General features: G+C 35.1%; 1 protein-coding gene across 1 annotated transcript; it reads right to left on the minus strand.

Annotated features, from left to right (window-relative positions):
* Window positions 1-2,197: 2,197 nt before the first annotated feature.
* Window positions 2,198-13,465, minus strand: LOC111472735 (kinesin-like protein KIN-UB). The gene is made up of 19 exons (XM_023118374.1): window positions 12,987-13,465; window positions 12,410-12,510; window positions 11,744-11,866; window positions 11,347-11,532; window positions 10,947-11,168; window positions 10,441-10,591; window positions 9,277-9,426; window positions 7,779-7,867; window positions 7,406-7,609; window positions 6,737-6,859; window positions 6,078-6,209; window positions 5,846-5,977; window positions 5,335-5,473; window positions 5,143-5,235; window positions 4,383-4,508; window positions 4,142-4,267; window positions 3,481-3,624; window positions 3,026-3,154; window positions 2,198-2,914 (listed from the first exon to the last, which is right to left on the minus strand). Exons 1-19 carry the CDS (start codon window positions 13,159-13,161, stop codon window positions 2,754-2,756), a joined length of 2,706 nt encoding a protein of 901 aa, XP_022974142.1. The 5' UTR covers window positions 13,162-13,465; the 3' UTR covers window positions 2,198-2,753.
* Between the last annotated feature and the right edge of the window lie 2,382 nt (window positions 13,466-15,847).

Here is a 15,847-nt window from a genome sequence, read left to right on the forward strand (position 1 = left end):
AGCTGGAAATATTTTAAACAACAAAAGGGGTTTAATTTTGATTTTTTTTTTTTATAATATTTATTTCCTTCCTCACAAAAAAAAAATAATAATAATAAATTTCTCGGAGTTTTTTAATCATAAAAAACTGAAATGGAGTCGAAGTTAGAGCGGAGATTCAAAATTCTGACCTCGTGATTTAGTATATATTTTATGTCGATAGTAGGTTAAGCTATATGTCTTAAAGTGTTCAAAATTATCGTTGCGTGTTGTTTTTTTATGAGAAATTAGGGTTAGCGGTGAGGCGAAAAATTGATTAGCAAATATTTTTTTTGCTTAGGAACGTTATCAAACGAGACATAAATAAATTCGAAATCTCATCTGGCCGTTCTATCTCTATCTCTATATTGTTTTGTCCAAAGTGAAACCCTAGCTACCTAATTTGGTATGGGGCTTTAGGTTTAATTAGCTATGGCTTTAGGTTTTGGTTTTCTCATTCATGGAGTTTCCACCATTACCAAAAATATTCCTTTTATTTATTTATTTATTATTTGGTTAAAATTAGGTTTTGGTCCATGTTTATTTATTTAGTTTTTAAATTCATAATAAAATCTCAAAAACCAAAAAATAATTATCAAAACCACCATAAATATAATGATTTCAAATTTTTTCTTTGAATAGGAACAACTGATTGGAATTAGAAAAAAAAAATCAGTTTTTTCCTATGATATTTGCTTTAGATCGATTTTAATAAATATAAATATAAAATAAAACAGATAGTATGGTAGTCCTACTTTTAACGCTTTAGGCTTAGGGTTTCAAATCATAGTTCGAATTTTATATAGAGAAATGTTGGGACCTTCATGTGTCGAATGTAGTTCTAAATCTTGATCTAAATACTAATACTGTACAATTGTTTAAAAGATTTGTTCTAAGAAAATTTGATATCCCATGGTAATATGGGTATGATATGAACATAATTTAGGAATAATATAAGGTCCAAAAGCATGAAAACATTAATGAATAAAACAACTATGTACAAACAAATGAGTACTAGTACTAGAAGAACGTCGTTAATTATGTAAATAAACCTCCATGAATGAATAAAAATTGACGGTGACTTGTTTGGGAGGGTAAATTTGGAATTTAGAAGATAAAGCAAGAAATATAATTCTGAAATAAGAACAAGTTTGATGTAATAGCTCAAGATCACTGATAATCGATATTATTCACCTTGGCCTGTTGTGTATCGTCGTCAAGACTCCCAACATATATTGTTCACCTTAGTCCGTTACGTATCGCTGTCAATACTCCCAACGCATGATTAATAATTAAAAGAGAGAGAGAGAAATTGAGTTTGATAGAATAGGCAAAAATAAAGATTCCCAAAAACTAGACTAAAGTATTTATTTTTCTTTTAAACTTTCTGCTGCTCTTCTTTCAAGAAGGAACTATTAGCCTTCACCAAAAAACCAGAAGTGTAGCTGAAGGGAAATCTGAAACTGCACAACACTACATATTCCATCCTCCAAATGCCTCCTTTCTGCATTATCTCTGCTTCTTACTCCAATTTTCTCTCTGTTCTTTAAAAACTCTTTTTCAACTTGAAGCTTCCTCTTTATGCACAAACTCCTAATATAATTTGTATTAATTTTGTCATTTTTGTTTTACTTTTACCCGGGCTAGTAAAACACTCAAGTCTCCGTAATAGAGTCAATTCAAGTATACCTCTATAAGTAAAAAATTACTGGTTATCTTAAAGATCGATCTCCTATCATTGACGTAAGACAGCTTTAATTTAAACTAAGGTAACAGAGTAATGCTCTCAAATTATACCAACTTTCGAACATACCTAACTAGCAAACGTAATGTAAGATCAACCAAAAGGTTAAACGTTCAAATTTTTACGTTCATATAATAATGTAATTTTCTTTAATGTAAAATAATTATAATTAATTCAGAAAGTTGAAATAACTTGATAAGTATGCAGTCTAAGAGAGATGAGAATGACGCACAAATTAGCTGTTAGTTCTTCGAATGACGCACAAATGAGCTGTTGGTTCTTCTCACCATTCCCTTAGCTCCAAGTCTTTTCTGCTTGTTTCAAATTACAAGATAGAAAAAGATTGCCAATAATCTGTCAAATATATAAATCAACAGTTCTTGGGGATCTTCCTAATCAATTTAATGCCACATTCTTAAACAAGCTAAGATAAAATAATAATAACAACAATAATAAATAAATAAATAAATGTTTAGGCAATAATTGATTCCCCAGGCACCCACAGTATCTAGGGGTGGAAAATTTTTTCAAGGAATTTCCCAGTCTGAAGGGGACAAAAAAGAATGAAATTTAAACAGTTTGCATTGCAGCAGATCAATTTATACAATATTCAATCCATATTCCCAAAATACTAAGTGGGTCCCAATTTAAGGGAGTTTGGGACTCTCACTCTACAACTTTTCCCCTTTCTCTCTCTCTCTCTCTCTCTCCTCTTCTATTCCAATCATTTCCCCATCCATACCAATCAAAGGCCTTTTTAATGCTTTAATCAATATGGAAGCTGCCCCCCGGATTAAGCATCCCCAGCCCATCTCATAGATACAACAAGAGTTTTTAAGAATTGAGTTCAACTTACCTGTGGTTTCGTTCAGCAGGAAGACTTGAGAGAGAGAGAGATTGAGATGCAACCGTGATGATCATAGGAAGTTCTTCGATCCAAGGCTGGGATGAATTAGAAAGAAATCCCAATAATGTGTAATTGGCAGAGTAATTAGCATTCAATTCTCAGCCTTCTCATTTCAGATCGAAAGACGGGACTGGAAGTCAGTGTTCGACGAGCAAGATTCCGTATATCCTCTCTGGAACAGTCGCGCGATATGCGAATTAACTCCCAAAGTGCACCTCCACTAATCATCTCCTTTGCATTTACTTCTAGAAAATTGGAAATTTAATGACAGATTAGAACGGGATTTAAGTTTTGATGTAGCAGATTTATGATCATAATGATTATGAGAGGTTTAGAAAGAATGAAGCCTGACTAACCATGTTGTGCTAAATGGCATAACGCAAGCTCGATATGGCGACGGATTGGTGCCACTTCATTGTTTGCATTTTGTATGATCCAAGGGAGACCTCCATCTTCTATCAAAAGAGATCTGCCGCTGTTCGTCCCTGAGATAAAGAGCAATTAATCTAACAAGCATTGTTCATCAACATTGACAACTGTTTCGTTCTAGATGTTGAGGATTGTTGTTGTCGTTTTAGATGTCGAAGATTGTTGGGAGGCAGTCCACGTTGGCTCATTTAGGAAATGATCCTGAATTTATAAGTAAGAATACAACCTCAATGGTATGAGGCCTTTTGGGAAACCTAAAGTAAAGCCACGAGAGCTTATGCTCAAAGTAGACAACATCATACCATTGTGGCCTCTGAACCTTTATAACAGCAGATGAGTCGGATTCCTAACACCAAAATCATTATTAAAATTGGGCATTTACCGTGACTAGCTGCTCGAGATTCGCATTTCGCAAAGTTTGCTACCCCACGAGCAACCTGAGAAAGAACATCTGGATGTCCACATCGCACCATTCCCAGCAAGGCTTTTAAACCACCTTCAGATCTCAGTTTCATCTGCAGTTTTTCTAGTAAAAAGTAGAGAGACCAAAACATAGCTGGTTAATTGAAATGATATGATAAAATAAGCCAGAAATTAACAATCAGATATAGTAAAAACTCCAAAGATTTAATTGGGGAAGTACATCAAACCGACTTCTCTCTAAACCCATGTTTCTAACCACTTCATCTCAAGAGTGGCAGATGAGTTATTATAATAATTTGTTAATTTTTATAGAAAACCATACCTTTATTGAGAAAAATAAAAGAATACAAGGACTATACAAATGGGATCATTTCTTTTTTTATTTCAAATTAAGAAAATAGTGAGAAAAATTGAAAGAATACAAGAACATACAAACGGGATAGTTTCTATTTAATTTGAAATTAAGGAAATAATATTAAAACAATCTCTATATATTGAGGGTTTAGATGAACAGGCAATGTTTGATCTTCCTCAATCTACCAATAGTGAATTGCGGGAAACAATTTCCTAAAGTAACTCATTGCTAGATACTGTCAAGAGATCAAGTTCTATTTTCATACCATTGCCACATAAATTAGCAATGGCTCCAGCAACCATGCGCAGAGTCTGTGGGTCCTCAGCAGCATTGGCAGTCAATGACAGTAGACTGATTCCCCCTTCAGCCATTATTCGTTCTTGATTGGCTTCTGTTATGTCAATATAGTAATATATAAATATATCAAAGCAAAGAAACTGAAATTAGGAAGCAACACACTCGATATGTTGCTGTCAGTAGGCAGAAAAATATGGATGAACATTTACCATTCATAGCAAGGTTGGCAATTGCACCGGCTGCTACTCTTCTAACCGTTTCATCCTCATAGCTTCTAAGAAGCATCAGTAATGAAATAAGACCACCAGACTCAACGATCCTTTTTTGATTTGACTCTGCTAACCACAATGCCAAAAGCAACCATAAAACTCAGAAATAAAGGAAGGCATCGAGAGAAGAAACAATAGTGTCATTGTAGAGCAGAAAATAGAAGTCTATTATTTATTTTTTGTAAATATTCATTTTAATAATAAACTGATCCATACATTGACATCAGAAATGGATTAAAAAAACGAGCATTTTTAGGGGTTAAGTGATTACGACCGTCTATGATAGCCAATGGCCAGTGATCACTGGATAAGAATATTTAGAAAGGTTAAAAACTACAATCAAAGGCAACAAAAAGTAAGGACTTGTTTCAATCAAATTTCTCGTGCGCTTTAATATTTTGGCAGAAACAATCGAAAATTTCACTGGTCAGCTACATGATTTTGCATTTACTTAAAGAAAAAAATAACCATCAAGAGAAACATCCCGAGAAAAGTCGCTAAAAAGGGGGGGAAATCCATTTAACATGAACTTGGATTTTCATTTTGACAAGACATTCAACTCCGATGGTGATAGACAAAGTAATTTCACAAAGCTTGCAAGTAACTATACATGCCAGCAACATGCATATCAGAGAATTCTTAGAAATAAAATCTGAAACATAGTGAACATGTAAGAAATATCCTTAAGAGCAAAACTTGCCTTCAGCAGCAAGATTGGCTAATACTTTAACAGCATGAATTCGTACATTGGCATCTTCCGAGTCCAGCAAGGACAAGATTTTTTGCAAACCAACTGCCAAGGAGGCAAGAAATAATAAGAGAAATATAAAGAAAGAAATGTGGAGGTGAGATTAACGTGAATGTCATACTATATTGCCAAATTCTTGGTTACCTTGTTCAAAGAGAGTGGCAACTGATGGCTTGTGTCCGCTCTTTGTTTCTTTGAGTTGAGAATGTCTAAATGGAGACATAGAAGCATCATAAGCAGAAAATCCGTTTTCAGCTCCACCCCTATCAAGACACCTTCTCATCTGCATGCCAGCACCAAAATCATTTTATTTACGATTTATGATGTCATCAGCACATCTTTCTTTCAATGATTGCCAAAACTCCCGCCCCCACTTTAATTTCTATACACAGAAAGCCTATATCTTTTGGCGCACTTGGTTAAAGAATGAGACTATTACCTAATCCTAGCGACTCAATAGTTCTAGAACTCAAAAACTTCCCTCCAAAATGAAATATACAATCAACATTGTGCATGTTTTAAGTAGATAAAGAACTTAAAATACTTCCAAATCAAGTTAAAAATTGCAAGAGCATAAACTAGAGACTTGGGCATACGGAAAAAAGCAACCCTAGTTTCAACAAGACAATGAAATTATTTTCTATGTAACCCATACCTGCTCAGCTTCGAGGGTCAGTTGCAACAATTGGCTTCGTAATATTATTACTTCTTCTTCAATTTTCTTTTTCTGAAGAGCCTCCTCCTCCATTAATTTAGTGAGTTTTACAGTATCAGGTTCATCACCTACCTATATACGCCATAAATCACATTCAGTTGCCATGTACCATGCATAGATGTTGACAGAAATCAAACGTAATTTTTGAAGTAATCCATTTATCGATACACACATTTGGCTGCCTGTATAGCTCTAGCTGATGTCTAAGCCTGCTGACCTCCTCTTCAGCTGCCTTTCTCAGATTTGCTTCATTTTCCAGCAACTTTTTGACTTCAACTTCTTCAGCAGCAGAAAAACAGCCCCCCTACATAATCCTCCAAAATCAATGTTTGAATGTCAGATAAGCATCCTTAACCCAGAGAGACAAGTTGTAGTTACCACATCAACAATGGACGGGGAGCATTCATACCATGGAGTAGCATAAATTGTAAGTTGCAAGATTTCAAACCATTAAATTAGTGGATATCTTTTACAGCAGTAGAATTTGCATTTGGCTGCATTACAACTTATAAAAATGTAAATGACTAAAGTGCTTCGATAGAATGCCTAGATGGTTATTTTGTGGATGATTTGGTTAGAAAGAAATGATAGAATTTTAAGGACATTCCAAGAAATTTGAGAGAGATTTGCAAAATCGACAACATTCAAGCATACAAATAAAACGGGACTTAACATATAAAAAATACCCAATGTAGTAGACAAGTGTTAAAATGTTTAGAATCACGTAACCATATTTCCATATTTAAGAACATCGATCTTCTCTCTTTTGCCCTCATCAATAGTAAAAGGCTCCTACAGAAGAAAACTAACGTAAGAAATAGATAGTTTTACCTGTCCACTCCGTTTGTCACGGACAGAATCATCATGATCAATCTTTGGCTGGTTCAAGACCAACTTCTCTTCCAATTTCTTGACAGTTTCCATATAATCCAGCTGGCATTTTTTACTTTCCTTCTACATAAGACATTAAATCATTTCAAACAACAATAAATAGTGGTAAATGCCCTCCTCTCCACATGAAGCCAAAAGAGGGGAAAAAAAAAATAAAAATAAAAAAGGCCAAAGAAATCATGAGAATTACAAGGTCACGAAAGATCAAAAACAAAACAAAACAAAACAATTCCAGTTGTCAGAAAATAGAAGAGAACTTAAATGAGACCGCTTATTGAAAAATGTTTTGAGAACTGACAAAAAACGGGAACAGAACTATCCTAAATAAGCCGAAAGCATTTATTAACATTTCCATCTCTTTAGAAATTAAGAAGCAAGAGAAAGACCATGTAATTAAAAAAAATTACAAGCCAGAACAGTGGTTATATGCTCAGTGATTAAACATGTAATAAGGGTCCCACAACCCCTCAGTCAAAGTCAAGAAACTAGCAGTTCGCCTTTGGAAAGGAATAAAGAATTTCAATCTTTTGATAATGAATTGATTGACCAGAAAAATAGTTGAAAGGTTGTAAAACACGATACTTCAAGCTCCTATGAAAGTAAACAAACCTCCAACGCATCAGCAAAATTTCTCTCAGCCTCAGATATGCGGTTTTGTGCTTCTAGATGTATCTTTTCCAATTCATCTTCAAAAGCTTTCTGTTGTCTTTCATTTTCAGCAATCAGTTTGTCCAGCTGTACTTCAAGCTTCCTGGACAAACTTTTATAATCAAATTCTTCTTTTATTTTCAACATATTCTCCACCTTCATAGCCTGTAACAGAAGAAGCAATTAAAATTATTTCGTCTATGTAGTAATAAATAGATTTTTCACATAATGAGGATAGGAACAAGTGAAAAGAGATGCTCCAACAAAAAATATTGAAGAAAAATAGTCTGCAATGTGACCCATATTGTCAACTTAGAAAATTCAAGAGCATCACCCTTTGGCCGAACAGAATGGTACTGGAAGTCTCTCCTCGATGGCGTGGAGATGGACCAATTGTCACAATCAAAGAAGTTCTTGCTGAACCTGTTTTACATAAATAGTGACTTTAAAAGAGAGTAGGCAGTAAGAGTAACAATCTAGCAACATTTTTCCCCTGACTAAAAAAATACAACTTCCACATCCACTAAGGTTCATGAAAGTACAGAAGATGGCAACTAAAATGGGGGCAGCAAAGCCAAGTCTGAGAACTTCTAAAAGTGTCGCCACCATTAGTTGACACAAGATCAGAAAATGAGAGCAAGATAATAGAGATGTTCCAATAGGAACCGAACATGGGTGAAGCAAGAGACAAGTGTTGAAATATCTCACTAGCCCAATAAAGTCTAGCCCAATAATTTTACGAGCCCATTGTATATTTATTTTAGTAGAGATTTTAGAAAAGATACCTAGAGATTTTAGGAGAAGAGATCTAGATATTTTAGGAAAAAATTTAGATTGGTTTGATTTAGATTTAGATTTGTTAGGTCTAGATTGCCTAGGCTCTAGTATAAATATCCCTCCACCCTACCTATGTTATTCATCCAAGAAATCCAAAACAATAAAAAACTCTAGTATTCTAGAGAGTGTCTTGTATTCTCTTTTCGATTGGTCTTAGTAAAGAGTGCGAATGTTTCCCACAGAGAGTTGTGTTCAACAACAAGTACTCCTATAAAATTTCCTGCACCAAGTCCTTAGTACTAATACTTTGAATTCAAACTACCAAAAGAAACTGATAGGAACAAACTCGCAATTGAAAATCAAGAAAATGGGGAGCTAAACTGTATTACAATATCAAAGGAAAATACTAAGGTTTACTAAACTCTGAAGAGGCTTAACTCTCTCAAAAATAATCCCAAGATATACACTAACCATCATTATCTCCTTGTCTGCCAAATTACTACAAATCGAGCATTACCCAAAATACACCTTGCCTTCAAAGTGTGGGGTAAAAGATGGTGCTTGAATATAGCGAAGATTTGTCAATTCCAAGGCAGAGAGGGAAAAGATAGTTTAAGGACAACTTGGCCTATTCCATTACAACTGACATAATGTGAAATCAACTGATTGACTCTTTAAGAGTATCTGTTGCAATTATGTTCAAGAAGGTTCTTCATTTTAATTTACTCAAGAATTGGGAGCAATACTTAAGAGAAATTTTATTTCATTTCTGTCCTTTTTTTTCTTTCAGAAGGTAATCATATTTTTCATTTCCGCTTCCTTTGGTATATACTAAAATACTAGGATTTAATATCTTTTCCAATTTTCCTTTATTTGATCAAAGGCACTCTCTACCATTTCAAACTTCCAGAAGAAGGTTGGAACATGCAATGCTATATTCATTTCTTTTCCCCTACGCTAGAGAATACACGCATGTCCATCTTCAGCTTTCAGTAGTAATGAGTCATAAATTACTATTATAGAGAAAATAGAAGCCCGTGACCTGTAAATCTTACCTCCAAATGAATCTCTGAGCAATCTCGTAAGTTTGGAATCTCGTATTGGAACATGAGCACTATTTTCTGCCAAAGCATTTATGCATTTTCCTAGAGCACTAAGTGATAGATTAATATACTTAGCTTCCTCCAACAGATGCCCCTCACTCCCTGCAAGAAAAGGAACAGAGATTAGAAGATTTCAAAAGAATAAGTTATTGTGTGTAGCTGTTAAAAACATTGACAATGAATCAAACTAAAATCAGTGAATTAAATTCTAATGCATAGTTATATCAATATAATGTAATTAATTTAACATAATAAATTACAAAACAATATGTTGACGTGGAAACTATGGCACTCTTCGGCTTTTAATCTGCTTCCCAAAGATAATATTTAGCCATTTCTAAGTAGACCAAGCTAAAAGAGGAAGGTTGAAGCCTTGAGGGTCAATACACTTTTTCCTTTTATTTTTTCATTTTTGGGCAAAATTCACATAGGTTCAAACCTACGACTTGGAGTAGAAATTTTTATCCACTGAGATCAATGCCATTAAAGGCACTATTATGTGGACTATGATTAGAAAGAAATCAAATAACTTTTAAGGAAAATGTGGCGAGTGGGAATAGAGAGTAGCCTTAGCTCAATTTGTAACTGTTGTTAATTTTAATTAATTCTAACTGGAATGCATTTATGTAAAAATCTCATAAGAGAAGTTTTACAAATCATTGAAAAGTCTCTTGTTTCAGAAAAAGCTATCAAATCACCAGAATTTTCTTTACCCTGATTACTCAAAGCTCTCACAAACAAGGTTAAGAGGATATTCCTCAATGAACAACTTTCTCGACAAAATATGATCCTCTATGTTCCATCCGTACGGTGCTGAGATGCAATCTTTTTTAGCATACGTCTTCTTCTCTCACCATTAACCCGATAGAAGAAAACATTTTTTTTCCACTAGGAACATTCTTTATCAAAAATTAAAAATCAATAGCAACTTTCCATTTTTGTTTATAATACAGCGTATAAATAAAATAATAATCAACAGCAACGCCTGATATTTATTCCAACTACCCTGCTCACAGAAGATTATTAAGGCATCATCTAAGCCAACAAAAGAAAATTCGTACAAAATTTCAGAGTACAAATCTGTTACTGTCCCTGGAGAGTGGAGAGGAAACATACCTGACTTGTGAATACGCTCCGATCCTGCCAAATCCACTACGACCAGCTTGCTCTTTCGAATAAGTGGCCTGAATGGTCTACCTAACTCTGAAGGTTCACCCTCTTCATTTGACAGAACCTCTTCCCTTACAACAGATCTTTTAACATGTACCTGCACTACAGCATTGATATATTTGAATTATCAAGAATTCACAAAAGAGAGGTCTGGTAAACTCTCTCTTTCCCCAGTCAAGAAAAATTACTTACAAGCATAAGAAGAAAAGAAACTACCGAAACCACAGTCTACATACTACCCTCAATTCTCCCAGAATCCTTGCACCTTAAGTGGTCCCTCTAAAACGTTTTCTAACTAACTGGCTGGAGGTGTATTGACACACTTGCTCCAATGATAATATTTCGTATTGGGGGGCCTAAAAGTTTCATTCCTGATAATTAAATTGTATAAAATGAAATATTAATTTGCAGTCACATAAGGTTGTATAAACAGTAGGATGCTAATTATTCACCATCAGAATTGCATGGCTACGAGAAGACTCTGTATTCAACTTTGTATTGGCAGCAACCCGATGGGCCTCCCCCACACGTAGTAACTCTAGAAAACTGCTTTGGTTCCTGATTTCCACTACAGTTGCCCCAGGTACGGAAACATCACCAGTTTTTGGATCTTCCACAAACGGAATATTGTCATTTGCTGGATCAAGCAAGTCTTGTAGAGTCTCCATATAGAGCTAAACAACAGAAGCCCAAAAATATGATAGTAAGTCGTTTGCAAAGAAGCAAAAGACCTGAGTAAATTAAAAGACTGGAGCTCCAACGAAGTATGAAGGAAATATAATTCAGAGAATCAATAGTGTTAAACAGCATGAACACACAATCTATGTACTACTTTGTCCAGTGGATTAGCACCTGTAGGTAAGACACTGAAATTGAATCTGTTTCAGGTGATACATCAGCTAAAATATCCTCCATTGCACGGACCATAATGCCACGATCAGATGTATCTTCATCCCCTAATCGTCCAAGCGTAAATGTCTTCCCCGTACCAGTTTGGCCATAAGCCATCACGGTCCCATTATAACCATCTAGAACACTCTAAAAAAATAGAGCAGACAACCATCAGAAGAAAAAAATGAACTAAAATGTTATCTTACACTGCAGGAGCGTAAAATATGCCGTGCTAGTGTGGGTCATACATTATCATACAGTCAGACCAGATGAATCATAAAAAACACTACTATGTGGCATGAAATGTATCTGGTTCCCAACACCAATAAAACAAAATAATATTTCAAGCATAACGCACCTCCACCACTGGTTTTGCAACCACTTCATACACACGCTTCTGTGATGCAGATTCAGTAAGCACCTCATCAAACTCATATGTATCAGAATCCCAATTGTTTTTTCTAAGTTTCAATCTTTTAAGCTGCCATGAAGTAACAAAATAAGGTCAATGTCGAATGATATAATATGAAAAGAAAGAGTTCATTTTGAAGCTTCCAATGTATTCTGTTTCCATCATAATTTATCTCATTTTATTAAATTCATTTCCAATATTTCAGAATTCAAATTCAATACATTGTTGTTGGAAGTAATCTAATAATTCTCAAAAGTACTACTACCAGCAAGTGAATCAAATTAATTCAATTAAACATACGAGCATCATGTTTTTCCTAATCTCCTAATAGTAGAATTTGCTCCATTGTTCTGCTCAAGCTTGACTAAGGATGAAATAGAATTTTCAATTTCAGAGCGATAAGCAAATTTAACTTATGAATTTTCAAACTATGAGCTGATACTGATTGTTGAATGATTCTTAACATACAACCAAGAAAAGACTGCTAATTAACACATTTGCATCCAAAAGACCACTCAGGGGAAATTAATATAAAACACAAAAAATAAGAGGTGAGCGAGAAGCAGTCTAAAGTGTTTGAATGGAACAAAAAACAACAATAATAATATTAACCTCTGGCTGCAGTTCCACACAATCAGCAAAATCTGCATCTGCCAACCGCTCTTCTGCATTTCGGGGTCGCAATCTCACAGCCACTCGAACTCTTCCTGGCACTGACCAAATCATATAAAACAAGGAAGAAAATTACAAAGGTTTGATCATTGCACTACATATGGAAAAGAGGGAGAGAGAAAAAAGTAAAAATAGTTTCCATAAAGCAAAACTTAAATCTCAAGTGAGCAAACGTCCGATTTTCAGAAATCCTCCTTCTAATTCATCCTAACCTACTGAATGCACCAACATTATAAGTGCATCAATCTCGATTTATCGAACCAGGATACATAAAACTGCAATCGTACGGGAAAATCTGAGTAACAAACTACATACTAGAGGGGGGGAAATCTAGTAGATCGAACTGCTATGAAGAGAATGCTGAAGTCAAAGAATCTCTAGATGACAATTACAGGACACTTAACTGGCAAAAAGATTAAAAGTAACTACAAAAACAAGTAAAATGAATCGTACCTCTGTTCACTTGATCTCTAAAGCAAAATTTTCAAAACCAAAACAAGGATACAAAGTCGCATACCTCCATCAGCATCCTTATTCGCATTTGAACCAAAAGACGCAGAAGTAGACCGACGAATAGAGGGCCTAGCCTTAAACGACGAAGTCCTGAGGTTAGAAGCAGCATGAGGCGGCCGATCCACCTTGAAAGAACCTCTGTGAGAGCCGCTATTCCGATAAGCACCATTCGAAGCCATACAATCAACCGAAAAGTCCCCTGGATTAAGGATTCAAAGGCGTGTGGTCCTCCTTAGCTTGCTGAAGCTGCTCGGTACAAGCAGACCGTGAAAGCGAGTGAAGAAACCAGTAGTTATGGGACGAAGAGAAAGCGTTCGCTTATGCTGGCTGGCTGGCTTTATTACACTGCCAAATGATAGAGAAAGCAGTGGAGCCCAAAGGAAGTGAGAAGGAGACAGAGATGGTCGCAGATCGGTAGGTCCTACGGAGAAGAAAATCGATAAAAAATGAGAGAAAACAAATCAACCACGATGTAAAATAACCCGCCGGAGAAACCTGTGCCGCGCCCAAATCGCCCCGCCGCCGGCAACACCTCTTAAAACAAAATTAATTCTTTGTTTTTTTCTTATTTTTTCTTTTTTCAAAAGATAAAAATACTGATTTCGCGGCAAAACTAATTTAAGGGCTCATTAAATAAAAGCTAAAAATACATTTTCCGACGAAATTATAGTTTCTTTTTTAATTTTAAAATATTAGTTCCTCTAATGTGAACTCCCGAATACAAGTCGTGGGCATAACCAATTCAGGGACAGGGGCTTACCTTGAAGCAACTTCCAATGTCATACCTTTTGTCTCCCCGACTCGCTCGGAACCCAGCTTCACCACTCTACACATTTAAATTAGCCGATGTGGGACTTTCATCATCCACTCGAACATTTCGTACCTCCTCCCCTCGAACATTTTTGCTAAGTTTCGGACATGGCTCTGATACCATGTTAGATTAAACTCTCATGGCTTTGCTTTGGGCTTCCCCAAAATGCCTCATACCAATGGGGTTAGTATTCCTCACTTATAAACCCATGATCATTTCTTAAATTAGCCGATGTGGGATTTTCATCATCCAACACAAAGAACTAAAAGAGAAACTAAGGTGATATTTGAAAATTTAAGAATTAAATTGAAAGTAAATTTCATATTTAAAAGTTTATAAACTAACTGAAAAATATAATGAAATTTTATTAATAAATTAATTCAAACTTTGTCCTGTCTGGGGGCTTTCTTTAGATTTATTTTTAAATTTAAATAAACAAAAATAAATCAGAATAAAATATAAGTTAAATGCTGAAGAATTAGGGGACCGTTATGATGTGGATTTAGATTTGGGCCTCTGTTTTTTTTACTCATAATTTACCGCCCTTTCATTCATTCAAAATTATTTTTTTTATTATTTTATTTATTTATTTATTTCTTAAAACAATTTTAATAATAATATATTTTTTACCATAAATTTTTTAGATGGCTAATTCTCTCCATACTTTAATTAAAAGAAATGTAAATATATTTAGAAAGACGTTGACAAATTTAAGGATTAGATGGTTTTGCAATTTAGGCCATGAGGAGAATGAGTGCAATACTCTCCTCGAGTTTATGGATGAGTTATGACCCGTAATATGACTCGAAACGAGCTTGCAAGGTCTTCCATACCACATAGTTAGGGGCCTACAAGATGTTTCGTTTGGCTTAACGAGGATACAATTAGCTTCACGAGTTTACTAGATACTTTCGANCGGAGAAACCTGTGCCGCGCCCAAATCGCCCCGCCGCCGGCAACACCTCTTAAAACAAAATTAATTCTTTGTTTTTTTCTTATTTTTTCTTTTTTCAAAAGATAAAAATACTGATTTCGCGGCAAAAGTAATTTAAGGGCTCATTAAATAAAAGCTAAAAATACATTTTCCGACAAAATTATAGTTTCTTTTTTAATTTTAAAATATTAGTTCCTCTATGTGAACTCCCGAAATGGCATCTCAATTGTGCCCCCAATGTCATTGGAGCACTCTCTGATACAAGTCGTGGGCATAACCAATTCAGGGACATGTCTCCCCGGCTCGCTCTCTTTTCACTCGAAACCCAGCTTCACCACTCTATCTGGCTCGCTCTCTTTTCACTCGAAACCAGCTTCACCGCTCTATCTCACTGTGGCTACATTGGAGCACTCTCTGATACAAGTCGTGGGCATAACCAATTCAGGGACATGTCTCCCCGGCTCGCTCTCTTTTCACTCAAAACCCAGCTTCACCACTCTATCTGGCTCGCTCTCTTTTCACTCGAAACCAGCTTCACCACTCTATCTCACTGTGGCTACCCCTGATGTTTTAATTTAATTTTTATTAATCACTTTGTTTCAAAATTTTACACATTTACCCTAAAACCTCACTTATAAACCCAGGATCATTCCCTAAATTAGCCGTCATCATCCACTCGAACATTTCGAACATTTTTGATAAGTTTGACTCTCCAAAATGATCAGATCACTTTGTTTCAAAATTTTACACATTTACCCTAAACCCTCACTTATAAACCCATGATCATTCCCTAAATTAGCCGTCACCATCCACTCGAACATTTCGAACAAGTTTGACTCTCCAAAATGGTATGATATTGTCCACTTTGAGTATAAAGTCTCATGGCTTTGCTTTGGGCTTCCTCAAAAAGCCTCATACCAATGGGGTTAGTATTCCTCACTTATAAACTCATGATCATTCCTTAAATTAGCCGATGTGGGACTTTCATCATCCAACACAAAAAACTAAAAGAGAAACTAAGGTGATATTTGAAAATTTAAGAATTAAATTGAAAGTAAATTTCATATTTAAAAGTTTATAAACTAACTGAAAAATATAATGAAATTTTATTAATAAATTA

This window comes from Cucurbita maxima, unplaced genomic scaffold, assembly GCF_002738345.1.
Source record: "Cucurbita maxima cultivar Rimu unplaced genomic scaffold, Cmax_1.0 Cma_Scf00085, whole genome shotgun sequence".
In the NCBI taxonomy this organism is placed as follows: domain Eukaryota; kingdom Viridiplantae; phylum Streptophyta; class Magnoliopsida; order Cucurbitales; family Cucurbitaceae; genus Cucurbita; species Cucurbita maxima.

What these genes read in the sequence shown, in the direction of transcription:
- LOC111472735 (XM_023118374.1), bottom strand. Translation starts at nt 13,161, where the DNA reads ATGGCTTCGAATGGTGCTTATCGGAATAGCGGCTCTCACAGAGGTTCT. An exon ending in TTTCAGTGTCTTACCTACAG is followed by an intron (nt 11,169 to 11,346) that starts GTGCTAATCCAC and finishes TCTGTTGTTTAG; the next exon opens with CTCTATATGGAGACTCTACA. An exon ending in TGCCACTCTCTTTGAACAAG is followed by an intron (nt 5,236 to 5,334) that starts GTAACCAAGAAT and finishes CCTCCTTGGCAG; the next exon opens with TTGGTTTGCAAAAAATCTTG.